At 47.8% G+C, this 16093-nt stretch overlaps 1 protein-coding gene across 1 annotated transcript in view; it reads right to left on the bottom strand.

Moving 5' to 3' along the window:
- The window catches only part of AKR1D1 (aldo-keto reductase family 1 member D1), a 36339-nt gene extending 22820 nt beyond the window's left edge, over nt 1-13519 (bottom strand). The window contains exon 1 of the mRNA XM_084278530.1: nt 13306-13519. Within this exon, the coding sequence (XP_084134656.1) occupies nt 13306-13398 (93 nt within the window). The 5' untranslated portion in view covers nt 13399-13519. The remainder of the gene's footprint in view (nt 1-13305) is intronic.
- Between the last annotated feature and the right edge of the window lie 2574 nt (nt 13520-16093).

Here is a 16093-nt window from a genome sequence, read left to right as displayed (position 1 = left end):
AACTGTGCTGATGAGTTGCACAGGCTAGTCATGGTGTGGTTTTGCCACTTTTTAGAAACGTTGCCTGAAGTGTCGTATCTTGTTCCATTGTTTCCTGACAGACCATATTAAAGCTGGGTGACTCAGATCACCACCGCTCATCCATCTTTCCATCACAGAAGACAGAAACCTGGATCTTTCCCCTCTACCCCACTACCCAGCCCGAGGCACTTTAATCTCTTCTGCCTTTCCTGGAAATAAAGTCTTTAACTAGTAGTGACCAGATCAGAGATTACCAACTGAAACCCAACTTTTACGTAAGCGCAGATAGAAGTTTGTGATATGACTGCTCTTAAGTCTCGTGGTGTTGTATGAGTCGGCACTTCAATCACAGCACTGATGAAGCAGTGCCTGGCCATGGAGCAGCCACCTGTACTCTACCAGGAAAGCCAGACCTCATCCTTACTGTGGGTTATACTCTACAGTGTATGTTATCTAAAACGTGGTTGACTGCACTGTCTACTGATTTCACGCAGGCCTTTATTCTTGCACCATTCCCAAGTCAGCAGGGCTCACTTTAAGAGCAGCACAAATGCCAGATGAGATACTGAAATGTCTCTGTGCTATAAACCTTTGTGCTTTGTCAGTAGTAATTCAGGACACTTTGGCCTTAAGACAAATCTTTGCTTCTTTATTACTTTTTATTTAAGTGTAGATAAGAGGCATGCTTGATCCTTCACTGTAATTAATGTTTCAGCGTCTAATCAGTGTGCCCTGCAACTATGCTACTTTGATCAAGGACTGTTATTTTAGAACTGGAATTTTAAAAACACTTGTACACTCTAAGTCAGATTTTTATCTTTAGTGCTCTTACAGTCAGTCACTAATTTGTGCCAAAAAAGGCATTAAATTTATTGCACGTTTTATGATAAAAAACTGCTTGTTTGACTGGAACTACTCAATCACGAATAACTCCTTCAATGGCATCTAGGATATTTTTAAGATTATAGAGTTTAAGGAAACAGCACATACAATTATTCCCTCTATCAATCAATAGCTTGTAAACTTGCTGATTTACTACCACACGTGACAGATTACACCACTATCTGTTTCCTTCAGGATCCATGGCATATAAATTTGGCAGAAGCACGGGAGGAGCAGACTCAGGTTTGCACCTTCACTGAAAGAAAGAACGAAAGAAAGAGGCAATTTGGCCCATTCTCCATAGATGAAGTAGCCAACTGGCCAGATACCATGTTTTATGAGTCTGAAAAAGCAATGTGCTTCATCAGGTCTGCCTGTCTGAAAGGGTCTGCTCTCTTTTTACTCTGAGACCATGATTTTTTTTTTTTTTTAATTTTTAATGATTATTCCAGACACCTTCCATCACATCCCATTTTCTCAAAAGCTGTGCTCCCTACCTTAGAAAACACATAGCTTCAGTTTTGCTCATGATTGCATGTGACTGAGCCACAGGAGAATATTTTTGTGCAGGCATGCCCACAAATTTTACTGCTCCATCTGAAGTAGAACAGCACTTGCTTAGCAGTGTTAGTGGTTGTCCTACTCGTTACAGCTATTTGGTGTTGCATTTCAGCTGCCCTCCAATTCTTTTGCTTTTTCTATATCATCTTTTTCTTGCCAGCAATTTCCATCAGCTTTCTAGCTGATAAAGGATTCTGGTTACCTCCAAAGGCAAAGCTAACAGGACATGTTAGAGGCAGAGCATACTTTTGCAATACTGTGTCAACAGCTACCATAGGCACTGATTTTATAAATGTCTTATTGCTGTTAGTATTTATTCTTTCTTAGAGCACGCAAGCAGCCTGACTCGGTCTCCCACGCTCTGCTCCGCCTCGTTGCACCAACACAGGGCTAGAATTGCACCGGTCTCGGCAGCAGGTGAGAGCTGAGGAAGCAACGCTTCAGGGAAGGAGTCGTTTACCTTAGTCCTGAGCACCTCACCTGGGTAGTGCAATGGTATCCAGCCCCTCAGCTAGGAATAATGATCCCAGGAGAAAGAGCTCAAGGTCTTGGGAGAGACAGGGCCATCTCCTGGAAAAAGCTGAATTTAGCTGCAGCTGAATCACAGAAGAGATCCAAGCTGTGGGCTAAGCACTCCGGTCCTAACCTATAATTTAAGATGTGGAGCTGCCGTTTAGGAATCTTAGTCAGCTAAATACAGGAAGGAGAAAGTAGGTACATTCCTGGGCTCACAGCCTCCTTCGCCAGAGCTCAGCACTTGCATACAGATTCTTATGCAAGTTTCTAGAAGCCCGATTGCTTATTTCCATTTGCCTGTTTTCCGGACAAACTGGCAAGGAGGACTGGCTTAAGATGTTAGAAACAGAGCGTAGAAAGCATGTGTACTGAAGGCATTAGGGGAGAGCACAGGTTGAGTTTACAAAGCCAGAGGATATGAGCCACACAAGGGTACATTCTTAGAATTGTTTAATCTTGTAAAGGAGAAGCTGTACTGTAACACCTCTTTCTTGGAAAATGCAACTGCCAGCACATCCCTCTCTCTCGTGCGCAGGAAAACACGGCTTTCATACCCCGGAAGCACTGGTAGCCACCACCCAGGAAGCAAAACCCAGCAAAGGCATCTCCGCAAAAGCAGGTAGAGTGGAGAATGGAGGCAGAGAGCACAGGTGAGAGCCACAAATTGCTATGCCAGCCCAGAGCTTCGCTCTAGATCACGCAGTAGCCTTAGGAAGCAGAGGATAGCACAGGTGCCCAGAGAAGATGGGGTGAATGGTGGTGTTTGCTGCCTCATGTCACACTGTTGAATGAGCATGGACCGGGTGTGCCTTTCTCCTCTAGCCTGATGTCCTGTCAGTGGCTTGAAATGTGACGTTTGATTGCCTGTACAAAAGAAATTAGATTCCATGACTGCAGGATTTAGCACTTCTAGAATGTCTGTGACATTGTTATTCCAGGATTTAGCCAAAGCTATGTTCAGGAAAGCCTTATTATTGTAGCTGGCAGAGACTGCTGGAGTTATTTTTGCTGCTTGATTGCAGAATCCTCAATTTGAAGATGGCCACAACTTTTCACTTTGTGAAAATTCATTTAATTCAAGTGTAAACTAATGGGGTGTTGTGCCTCTCTGTCAGCAGCCAGAGGATTAAAGCAAGTGCCCATGTCCCATGCTTGCAGTGCTAGCGGGGTAGACTGGAACATTCTCTTCAAGAGCTGGAGGACACAGTTGCCAACCCTGAAGAGCATGGATCTAACTGGAAGTGTAGATGCTATCAAAACAACCTTTAGACAAGAACAGGGGTCCCAGGGATGCGTGAGGTAGAAGAGGAAGATAAAGCACCAGCTTGTGCAATAACAGAGGAGAAAGGAAAGTTTGCCAGTAGTTCTTCTACTTCATTCCCTAGAGTTAAAGGGGAGAGGTTTCTGGCACCAAATCGAAGAAGTGTTTGCAAAGGCAGATGTAAAACTTGGGGAATTCCACCACCCGGTTAGCGGAACCAACAAAAGTTGGCTTTGATGAAGCCTAGAGAGGCATTTTCTGCACAATGTTTTCAAGTTTTGACAAATGTGGCTGCCTAGGTCAACTGAAGACACAACCCAGATGTTAGCTTCCCACATGAGCTGTAAGAACATGCTTAGGCTGTTCTTCAGAGAACTGCGAGGAATCAAGGACACATGGGAGCACATAGTCATATTTAACGTATGGAGTCAGTCAGGGACGCTTCAGAAAATGGAGGTCTGTCTGGAAAATTGGGCTCTAAATGTTCTTGCCAAAAAGCGTATCTTTCAGTTGTGGTAATCCAGATTACTCAATCGTAGGGTTTCAGTTTTTCCTCTCTTCAATAATGCCAGTGATTCCCTGTCTGTAAAACAGTCTTCATAACTTTTATTTGCATAGAAGGGCTTTCCCTGTGGTTCTCAAGCAGGGTTAAAAATCCAATATGCTTAGAAAGCCAGAGGAAAAGACAAAAAATTATTTTTTGTGTCAATGTTTGGCCTTGATATAATTGCATTGGTAATGGCTGGCTTTGTACTTCTTGGAAGAGGGGTATATTGAAACAGCTAGTGCTTGTCACTGGAGTATGTAGCTATGGAATGAATAGGTCTGCTTTCTGTTTGGTTACTTTTCAAATAAGAATCTGTATGACTGGTTTGGGGTAGTGTTACTGTCCTAAAAGCTTATCTGGATTAACCTTCTATTAGTTTTGGATTGGACTGATTAAACTCAATTCTATCCTACGTCTAGCCAGGCATGGAGCTCGGGTGATGTTGGCATCTGATATCCAGCATCCGAAAGCCGTACCGACTCCCAGACAAAGCTGTCATCTCCTAAATGCCACCTTGCTCTGGGAATGTTTTCCTCTGGAGCGCTCTTGTGGTGTCCATGTGTTGGTACCACATTCAGGAGCCAAATGACATGGTGCCAGGTTGGCTGTAAGAGCCAGCCTCTCTGCTTGGATTATGCAGGCATCACTGCACTAGGGCCAGGAGATTATCTGGCTGTCAACGGTTTCATTAGTAGAAGTCCTCCGCTCTGTGGGGGGAATATTTCTCCTGGTCCTAGAGCAGTCTGGAAACATTTTGACATAGCAGCTGAGATGTCAGTGTTAAGAGTTACTGTCTTTTTAAGAAGAGGGGTTTTTTGAAGGCTTATATTTTAAGGCATGCTCAGGTTTGGAGATGGAATCATTCTAAGCATAATCCACTCTTCAGAGCACACTAAAAAAAACCACTGGTTTCCAGGACCAGCAATTTTGTGGGCATTTGGCTCAGAAGTCCTCCATAGGTCGATGAACTTTGTAGATAAAAAGTTAGTCTTCCATTTACACTTACCTACAAGGCTGGGCCCATTTTCATCAAGAATTTTACATGTTGACTGTTTTAGTAAATGCAGCTTTTAATCTGCCACACATGAATAGACATTAATTGTGTTCATAACTGGAAACACCACAGAAGCTGTTGGCACTAAGTAAAGATTAGTCATACTATCAATTTGTTTTCTATTAAGTTTCAGGATTCATAGAAATGAAGAGCCACAGAGATTTCAGCAGAGAAGATGCATGGAAGTAAACGAGCATTTCTGCAAATTCATCAGTGTCTTAGAACCATGGGTTTTGTGCAAATCCAAGTCATAAGAACAAAGCTTGTGTCCTCAAGAAAGGGACACGCATGAATCCTTCCTCCAGCTTGTCAGAGAGCAGTAAATAATTCGACTTTAAAATCCGATTTTAATGGTTAAAGTGCAGTTCTTGCACAAAAGCTTTGAGCTTGCCACATTTCGGAAAAATGCAGCCACCTTTTCTGATTACCTGTTTTTAATAATTAGACAACTTAATTTTCCTTTCTTGATGAGATAAAGATGCAATCTTGCATTTATGCAAGCCAAAAACGTTCCATTGTATAACATGAGATTACAGAGAGTAAGCAGGAATTGAGGCCTCGAGAGGTAGTTGCAGGCAGGGGAGGAGAGGTCATGGCTGAACACCAAGAAGACAAAGTGTTGAAGGCACAGAAGTGTAGAAAGACTGTTCCAGTGGCAGAACAGAAGAGCTGTATGGTAGAGGCAAAAAGGCAAATGCCAGATAAAGGAACTCTGCTTTTTGTGGGTGGTAAATATGCTCTAACGTAAGGTAACCAACTCAAGCAAAGGCAATTGCAGAAACTGCAAGCTTTCACATTGTCCCCCACTACACCTTCCTCCCAGGTCCACCCTAAATCAAAAGGATCTCAGACAAATTCTTCTGTCATTGATGAAATGCTAAGAACTTGATGTTGCATGGTGCATTTTAATGTGCCCTTTCATATATTCTTTAATGGCCTATTCTTCTACTCTGTGTCCTCAACTATTCATTATGGGAAGTCCAGTCTGTAAAAGCAGTTATCTTAAGTGTTCATCTGTTCATCCCACATCCTTCGGAATATTTGCAATCTCTGTAGCAAACAGCAGGTATGGATTAAAGTAATAATACAGCCCAGAACCACTGCAGTTCCTTGAAGCATCGTGCAGACTCCTTATTCTGTAACTTCTTACTCACGCTGCTTTTGATCATGTCTCTAGCAAGCTGCAACATTCCTGCCCAAGAGCCATGTTGTTTTTCCTGCTAAAAGCTGATGCTGGCTACTGCGTCTCCTCAAGGCATCTGGGGACCAAATACCAAGAAATCCTGCCTTTATTCATTCTTGGCAACTGGGTCTTGCCAGCAACTATGAGTTAGTCAAGGAATAAGGAGTAAAATCTGAGAGATTAAGCAGCAAGAGCATCACTCGACATCAGGATACCAGCCACTGAAGGAAAGGCATCCCATCTGTGGTTTTTGCCGTCATCTGAGTATGCTTTAGTCTTCTGAGCGAGAAACTAACTTGAGTTACAACTTTGTCAGTGAGTGATCTGGCTACAGATATATGGCTTCCAGATAAATATGGTTCAGCATGAAGGCTAGGCTAAGTATTTATCTACATAAAAGCTAGAATTTGTCAGCAGGTAGGTAAGGAGCCCTCCAGGATGCGTACCAGATCAGGCACTGTTCTTTTCCCGCGCTGCAGTAATGTATCTCCTTCCCTTCTTCCCCTGCCTCAAGTGTACAGGTCTCAGTCTGGGATTATGGTTATTATAGTTTTAGGATATCCTCAGAGACCAAGGGAACATAAGGCCACCCTCTGAAACATCTCAGAAATCCCAACCCTGAAAGGCCACGTGTTGCTCTGTGTCAGCCATTCATGGCTCTACTGCTCCAAAACGCTCCCTGAAGACAAGAAGAGTACAGCATGAGGTAATACTGCTGCTTTAAAAGTCTACAGCTTGAGATAGCCAGTGGTGGCTCCTGAAGGGGACTGTGAAGGGGCACAATGGCCTTTGGAAATGGTGGTCTGGGTATGTAGCCCAACAACTTAAAAAAACCCAATTTTGATACGGGAATTTTCTTCACTTCTTAATTTTAGGGCATAAATATGAGGCTCTGTAGCCAAATATCTCGGCTGACTCCCCCAGCTCTGTTCAAATCACGTTCCCAGTAGCCTTTAGGGAAGAAAAAGGCACGATATCTCCCTGGCCTAGATCTGTGGTGATCTCACGCAGGTTCATGATGATCGCTTCATTGCAGAGCTAACTTCAGACTTCGTACATGCTGAGTTCAAACACATATTCTTGTCTAATTGTTGATGTTAAAAGGACTGTGGTATTTCTTTATATATTTATTTTAATAGTATGTCATGGGAGGTAAGCTAAGGCTGTAAAGACACTTGCATGTTAAGGCAGCTCTTGCCACTGCCTCTCTTATCTCTTTCAAGAAAGAAAATCTAGAAGCTGAGTGGGAGGTTTACCTCAGGAGGAGGACAGTCTGAGTCAGAGAAGGAGGAATTTGTAGGAAAGAGATCAAGAAGTGGAAGACTTTAAGCTTCAACCCTGTCTCCAGAGATCTCAGATGTCACTCCTGCCTAGGACTTTCAATACACAAACCCATTTCACAACTTCGGGTCAGGCCAGGTGACTTTCTTTACAAGTCCCTAGCAATCGTTACTGTCTCCAGCCCATCGTGTTTCAGAAGCTACTTGTGGCCAGGAGGAAAACAGAGGGAACGAAATCGTGTGTAATCTCCCTGCTTACTTGCAGCTCAGAGATCCATATTGCGTTGTGGGGACAAGTCGCTTATTACCTCCTTTGACTTAGAGGAAGTCTGTGGCAGCCCCAAGAGCAGGCACCCTGCAGCAGCGATGCTGCCTGCAGAGTCAGGAGCAATTGGAACAGTTCGTGTGCACACATCCTTGTGTAAGGAGCTTTTTAGCATAAAAGGTCTTGTGAGAGTACTGTTAGACCCGTACAACGAAGAGTTACCCTGTTCAGCTTCTAGCTTGGGTGTAAAATGTAATTTGGGGTGCCAAAACAGTGTTTTTACTTATCCAAAACAGATTTTTTAACTTGGTCACTCAGATTGGATACGGGAGCCCTGGATGAACTTTTCCTCTCCCTGATTCAAACCAGCAATTTCTTCTTAAACAAAACCCAGACTGTCTGGGCGCTCACAAGGGTTACTTTGTGGTAGCTAAGGATTTGGGGAAACGGGTCTCTCTCCCTCCTGGCTGGATGCCATACCAAGTTCTTCAGCATCCAAAGCTGTGGGGCTGGTGGGCAGCGCTCTTTCCCATGGGGAGGGTGCTCCTCCTGCTCCAGCCTGTACGTGTTTCTTCTCGCCTCTCTCAAGCTCTCACATACCCCCACAATTGCATTATTTCCCTGGGCCGTGTGATAGGAATTTAATCCCCAGAGGCGGAAAGAGCTGAATCTGGTTTCCCACCACCCGTGTGGATTCCCTCACCAGCAGGCTCTTCAGGGAAAGGCAACTGCTACCTCCAACTGCTTGAATAATCCTTTGATTCCTCAGCTTGTACTGCCAGTGCCCAAAATGAAATGCTTTGCCATTTGTTTTGCCTGAAAATATTCCACAAAACTGCTTCCAATTTATGAATGGATTTGGCTACCTCAGAACCTCATTTTTAGCAAAGTCACAACTTGCCAAAAACCTTCACCCGGTGCTATTCTTGAGCGCTTTGCCCAATCTTATGTTTCAGAAGCAGTGCCTGTGTACAGTGCGGTTGCTACAACCTTCCCTCCAAGCCCTCTCCTCCCTCAGTCAAAACAGGAAGGCAGGAGAGGAGCTGTGGCCAAGGCCCCTTGACCTTACAGGGTGACAGCAAGTATTTATGTGGAGGCACTGGGCTGATGATCTTAGCTGTGTTGACAGGGATGAGTTATAAAGTGAAGCGGGCGTAAGTGCTGTTTTAATGAGGCATAGGATTTCCAGGATTTAGGAGTGTTTTTAGCACCTTTCCCCTCTGAGCCTGCTTGTCCCCACATCCCATCTGCTTCCCGATGGGTACCAGTACCACTTGCTGGGCTGTGCTGGGAATGGAGCATCAGTGGGAGCCTGGGCTGCTGAGCCGGTTCTGCTGTGGCAGGCGGCTGTGCCATGGGGCTCATCAAGGGGGGCTGTCCTCTTCCACTCTCCCCTGTTGGGCTGCCCTTGCCCTCCTCCCCCCCACCCCACCCCCTATCCATTTAATGCCCTAGAGAATTGGGTCAACGGCTTGGGGGCCCTCAGGGAGGAAAAGCTGGACATGGTGCATCTGCTGGAGCTTTGGCAGAGCTGTTTCTTCACGCGCTGGGCTTTGCTGGAAGGATCCACCGAGCCAGGCAGAAGCAGATTTGGCCTCAAATTTTAAAGCTGCTTGGAAGGTCTTGATAGTCCAGATTCACTGCTCCCACTCAGGTTCCCTCCCAGACCCTTGGGGAGAAGGGGGTGTTCAGAGAAGGAAGGAGACAACAGGGGAAGGTGTCAGTGGCTGAGATTTTCAGTGTTTGGCCTGAGTCCATCCTTCCTAGGATGAACAGCCTAATTTTTACATGGGCAGGAATCTAATACAACTTTACGCATTACTTTCTCTGTGTGAAGGAGAACACAAAACCAACTTCAGCATGCTGAAATCCACACCAAAAAGCGAACTAAGCTTTTTAGTTATTGGCTATACAATTACTACCTTCCCTTAAAAATAAGGATAGGAAACATCAATTAAAGCAGCAAAAATAAATATTTCTAAGTGCTTTTCTCAATTATCAACTCAAATTTGTCACTATTTCCATGACCCTGTGAAGATTACTTTCTTTCTGCTAGCAGATGAGCTGATAGCGAATGGATTTGTTGCACTTTCTTGCTGTGCTAGGAGAGTAAAGCAAAAAGAAATCCCCAACATTGCACTCCCAGCCTTTTCAGTTTCAAACAATTAGCTGAATTGTTGTCATCCTGACCTGTATCCATTCAGAAGAAGAGGTCTCTTACATCTAGGAAGAGGGTTCAATATAATTTAATCTGATTATCAAATAGACCTTTTTCACAGTGGTCCAGCTCTGCTCCAGTTGAGCTGTGCGCTTTGTTGAGTCAGTAAACTTGTACAAGGGACCAAATTTTGGTCAATAGATTTTTTTGTTTGGCGTTTCACAACTGGAGAAGCATGACTTATCTCCCCGAGTAGTCTTTGGGAGAACAATTAAGTTATTTAAGACAAGCGAGGCAAGCTGCTGACACATTTCAATTCTGAAGGCACTGCTGTGCAGTTTATCCAGACAAAGCCCGAAACATGAAAGCTGGCCTCCTGCCTCTGTTTTCTTGTAACCGACCATCGGAGAAGCAGATTTCCCTGCTCCGTGGCAAACTAGATCCGCCTGGTTTGCTTAACCAGCAAGAGCATTCCTGCACTTCAGGAAGAACACTCTGGGCTCATTACGAGCTACTAGGCTGTAGCACAAGATTGAGAAAACAGATTTGTTTTGGACAAGCTGCTCTGACTGACATGGATGTGCCAGGGTGAATAACCTTTGAAAATAAAAATAATCTGCCTCTGAGAGCAAGATGAATAATATGTGAATAATACGGCAAACGAAGGGCTCTGTATTTTATATCAAAGTACAAAATGACTAGAAGCTGTGGAGATCTGACTCATGAGCAGAAATAGCGTGCTGGGGACGACTGGCACCGCTGCTACCACCAGCTGCCTGCCCCCACTGCTGGAGAATGGGTGGCTCGGATGCTGCTTCTTAAGCAATCCAGCCACAAAGGGCTAGAGCCAAGCGTATTAAGGGAAACGTGTCAGCGCTAGTTTATAGCCTCGCTTGTCAAGATAAACCCTGAAACGATCCGGAGTTGCCACAAAGCCTCCCAGCTCTCTAGGTGTGAGGAAGAGGACAGAAACCTTGCTAGGCTACTGGAAGTACAGCCACGCACAAATTAGCACTGGGCAGAGCGGCTTGTCCCAGCAAAGCGGCACTTCGCTGCCACGGCAAGGGGCTGACAGAAATTCACCCCCCGCACACACACCCCTGCCCCAAACACCCCTCCCCCGGTCTCTTGCTAGCAAAGCAGCCTTTTTGAGATGGGCAAGCTTTAGGCTAGGGCAAACTGTGACCTAATTAAACATCCTGCCCCATCACTGACCAGTAACTTCAACCAATTCTGCAACAAATGCCGTAGTGCCCTGCTACCGCTTTTCCCCCGCTGCCCCCCATGCCGAGTTCCCTGACTCCAGCGTGCGGTCCTAATCCAAGCATAAAGCTTCAGCCCAGCTCCTCCAGATAAACACATAGCATTTTACTTGGTCTTCTGTGAAAATGAGACTTTTGCAAGTGCTTTATGAGAACTTCTTTCTTTACCTCTTCTCAGCTCCTCTTCCCACCCGTAACTTTCTAGCATGTTTATCACGTAGACAGAGAAAAGACAGCTCAGAGAAATCAAACTCCTACAAATGCAGAGAGGAGAGCGGGTGGTTGAGTATATGCATCCATCCCCACTGAAGGTGCAGTTACACAGCAGCTTCAATTGCTCTAAATTGGAGTTGCTATAGCGATGCCCTGCCTGCATCATCCAGTCGTCCCCCCTTTCAGTTACCAGAAAACAAAGGAGGTACATGCGAAAAGCCACTACCCGGAGCTGATTCAGCTGAAAACCAACCCTACCTAAAAATGATTCATTTTTTACTGGATGAGCTCCAGGTTAAGGCTCACTGTCCATCTTGACACACACAGGAGGGCAAAGGAGGCAGCAGGATTTTGCAAGGCTGGGAGTGAAGGAACAGGACCGTTGCCGTGCTGATTTTGGGATGCTTTAACTTCTGCAGAACAACTCTTAGCAGGGTTACAGAACTGCCAAGAAACTGCCCCCGAAAGAGGAATCCCATCTACCTCCCCACTCAGCTCCGGCAGGTTAATTGGTGCTCCGGGCTCCCTGCCTGAGCCCAGCTAATGCCACAGCATCGGGCCATGGCTCATCTGGGCTGCGTGCAGGAAGCATAGAGGAGCAGGAGCACCCTTTCTGCTGGCAGCTTCGTTTTGCTCAACTTGAAACAATCACTTTCCTCAAAACTACTGTAAAATTGAAACTTGAGAGTTGGGGGCATGATATACAAGTCTGGAGAGAGACAATTCAGGTTTGCTCAGAGATACTTTGTCACTGAATTATGCAACTTTCTGCTTTGGTACATTAAAACTCCTGCTAGAGAGCTTAATTTTTTTCTGCTAACTGTTATTCAAAGAATACACCAGCTGAAAATATCTCCCAAAATTCTAGTGAAGTGGGGGGACAGTACCCAGCCTCTGAAGTTGCAGAGCCCCACTAATTCTTCCCATGTAAACCAGCATTGTTAGCCAGGGAAATCTGTAGCCCTGGGGATTTCTTACACCCTTTCTGCATCACTCATGCACCGCCTGCATCAGTGTTAATTGAAGATCTTTGACACTGTTATCAATATACCATAGTACAATTAGTGATTGTTAAATGTTTTTAATCAAGAGCTTTCTTTTAAAAAAAGGTATTTTTAAATACCTTGTGGCATGTGGAATCATACACACAATATTGCATCGCAACTCTGATTCTGTTACACTAGGAGGATTCCAGCCAAATCTCTGTTCCTGCTCTTCAAACAGGTTAAAATAAATAAATAAAGAACTGATGAGACATCAGGCAATTTAGGAAAGCAAAAGGCAGCAGCTAGCTAGTTGCCTTTGTGTTCCCAAGTGCGCAGAAGCATCAGGTGTGCTTCCACAGCCTGCATGCAGTTAGATGGGATGCCTGCCCGGGACACGCAAAACCGGAGGATGCAGAATATTTGAGAGTGGTTTGACCGCTGGCAGTCAGCTGTGGGAGCCGCAGGAATCAGGATGCAGGAATCTGGGTCTTTGTTTCAGGAACATTCCTTGGAAAGTGTCGGGGCCAGCTGCAAGACCGTCCGAAATCCCTCATCTTATCTGCGCTCCACGCAGGGGGGCAGCGGGGCCAGCCCGGGGGACTCGACGGCACCATACCCGTTCCCCCCCACCCCGGCTCCGGACTTCTCGGGACCAAGGGATCCGGACCGCCCTTGCCAGGGACCCGGCTCTCTCTGGGTGCCACATCCCGTCCCGGTGGTGGAGGTAGCACCGGGGTTGCACCGCCCAGACCCCCAGCTCCCGGGGCAGCGGCAGAGCCTCTCCCCGCCCCCCCCCCCGCGCCCCCACCAGCGTGGGGCGGCGGTGCGGGACGGTGAGCAGCTCACCGCAAGCTGGGCGAGATTTTAGGGGTTTCATTATTTTGCTTTTCTCCCCACCTTTTCCTCGCCTGGACGCCGCCCGCTGCCCGTACTGCTCACGGGAGAGCCAGGGCTTTAACTTCGCACTTGGAAAGGAGCAAAAAAAGAGACACAGCTGGGAGGAAAGGAAAGAAGGGGGGGACAGGCGAGTAGCTAGGGTTCGGGGGGTCTGGAGCGAGGGCGGCCGCCACCTGCCCCCGCCAGCGGAGCAGAGAGTAACGACGCCCCCGGACTTACTTTCTGGGGGTCGGCGTAGGTGCCCAGCCCCACCAGCGGGATGCTGTTCCCGTCGCTCAGCGGGACGCGGTGGCTCTCGGCTGTCAGGTTCATAATGCCGGCAGGTAGGGCCGCTCCGAGCCCGTGGCTGCCTCCGCAGGGGCGGGAGCCGCCGCTCCGCAGCCAACCGCGACCGCTGCGCACCGGTACCCACCGACGGACCGGACCGACGGCGCTTCAGCGGTGGCCGAGGTACGAACTGCCCGCTCCCGCCGGCGGGGAGTGCCTTTTTGGGGGGCTGAGCCACGTGTGCCCGTGGCGGCCCTGCACCGCGCCCCGCCGCGCACCGCCCCGCGCCCCGCCCCGGCCCCGCGGCCCCCGCGCACCGCCCCGCGCCGGCCTCCGCGGACCCCGCCGGGCGCTGCCGAGACCCCCGCAGCGTTGGGTACCCCGGCAGGAGCTGCGTGCAGGGCAAAGGCTGCTTCAGGTGAAACTCAAGGCGGGCCGGTGGCGTCCTGCACCCCGGGGGGTCGGGAGGGTCGTGCCCGCTGTCAGGGAACCCCCTCGGGGCCGCCCTGCCCGGGGCTACCGGCTCGGGATCCAGCCCCTGCCTACCGGGGTGTCTGCCCTGCCCTCCCACCCAGGAGCAGGGCACAGGCTCCTCACGCTTTGGGGTGGCAGGTTTTGGAACTTTTCCCTCTGAGGTGTGAAGCCCTTTTTTAAACCCCCAAATTTGGGGCTACCAAGGACCCTTTGTGTCCCCCAGGGACAGTTTCCACCTGCCTTTCCTAAGGCTGCAGGTTGAAAACCACTGCTGTAGGGGCAAGGAAGTAATGAAGAAAATCCCACAATAGTTCCTCGCCCTCAGTATGAATCCCAAATTACAATGATGGGGGCTCGAGTTCCTCCCAGCCTGTTTCTGCTCTGTTGGGGGCGGGGGGTGGGGGTGGGGAAATAAATAAAAAAAGAAAAAAAGAGAAGTATTTCTTATTGCTGATAACACCAGAAGGGGTCGATGCCCTTTATGAAATTCAACCCATGGCTCCCACTGTCATTTCTGACCCTCGTAAAATGCTCAGGGCTATGCCACCCCTCTGCAGAGATATGCCCTGTTCTGAACCATCTACTTTGTGTCCTGCAGCTATGTCTATGCTGGGTTCTCTCCATTTGAGTTTGAAGTGTGTGGTCCTGTATGACTTCCTAGACCAACCTGAAGTTAAACTCTCAGAGAACATCATTCCTCAGCCATAACAATGTCCTTTGCCTGGCAAATAGCTTTATCTCCTCTGATACACCACTTGGCTTTCTGCACCTGGTAATAGTTCAACAAGCTCTGCAACTTCAAGAGGGGTTAATGGATCCATTGTGATAAGTTATCTTTGCAGGGTGCTTGAAATCAATAGGTGTGCTCTAGTTTGCATTTGGGGAATGGGTTAGTGGCTGTTAAGGCTGGGGACATACCTGAAGAGGTCTTTTCAGCCAAGAGATCCTTTCAGCATTACAGGTTACCTGCAAGGATCTCCAGTGGAGGTGGAAATATTGCCACTTTTACTGGTAGGAACCTGATGAGCAGCTCATGACGAAGTTCAAGCCCATGTGATCCCTATCTGAAAATTACTAGATAGACAGCTTGGGCATCCTGCAGGACAAAGGCAGCATGCTGGGGTGTAAAATGCTCCTTGGGAGGTAGCCTGAGCTTGGCCAAGTCTTTCCCAATAGCCTGTCCTTTACCTGTACAACACAATGTGAAGAACTAGCTGTAAGGTGACTGGGTTCTCATCTCAGGGGTGGAGGTTGGAACAAACTGCAGCATGGCTGTAGTTACTGTGGGCAGCCTCGTCCTTCCAGACCTGTATGTTATCGCAAGCTGTGGGCACCTGTGAGTGCAGGTGTTCACACGTGACATGGAGGAACCCAGTAACCTCTCCTACGCCTCCCTGTTGTTCCCATGTAACTGGCTACCTCTGTCTTGCTACAGGAGGAGCTCTTACCTTCTCTCTCCATAGCAGCCATGCCTGAGCACATGCTGTGTGTTTGTAGGACAAGTTGATGCCAGCGTGTGGAACCTGATGCCACATCTCTGAGCAGTTCTGCAGTATTTCCAACAGAGGAGCAAAAGCATGGAGACATGGAAATGGGGTGAGTCTGGTGTGGCAGATGGCATTCAGAGACTTCCCAATTCCCAACACTCTACTGGTATCCCATGAAGAGGCCCTGCTGCCCAGCAACTGGTTCCTACCCCAGACCTCCCATGCTCGAAGTCCACCACAGAACCCACTCTTTCATAATTGCTCCCAATTCAGCAGCTTGGAGGGGGCTACAGCTGATTCGCTTGCTCATGTGCTTTGGCATCAGAGCAATGCATGCCCTGAGCTGCGCGTGATCCCAAGCTAAGCAAAGCACGACTGTGTCTGTGATGCCTGTTCTGGGCAAGTGAACAAGTGTAAGGAGCCTCTCTGGCAGGAGTACGCTAGCCTGATACACGATAGCCCTCAGCGACAACTGGGAAAGAAGGACTGATGGACTTGCCATAATTCACAGAAAAGGGAGCTTGGGCAGGAGAACAACTCCTGCTTCCAGCAGCAGTCAGGCAAAGCAGTCCATGGTCACACAGAAAAGCAAGGCAGGCAGCCACAGATGCCCCTGCCCTGCTACAGCACAAGGCCCCAGTGGTCAGTGGGGTCGGGGTGATAGGCAGCCATGGGGTAACAGGCACCCCAGCGGTCAGTGGGGTCGGGGTGATAGGCAGCCATGGGGTAACAGGCAAAATTCACCTACTCTATACATTCACCACTAGACCAGTCCTTAT

Source organism: Gallinula chloropus (assembly GCF_964237585.1).
Source record: "Gallinula chloropus genome assembly, chromosome: 1".
Taxonomy (NCBI): domain Eukaryota; kingdom Metazoa; phylum Chordata; class Aves; order Gruiformes; family Rallidae; genus Gallinula; species Gallinula chloropus.
The sequence above is the reverse complement of the archived record's forward strand: the minus strand, read 5'-3'. Positions and strand labels throughout refer to the sequence as shown.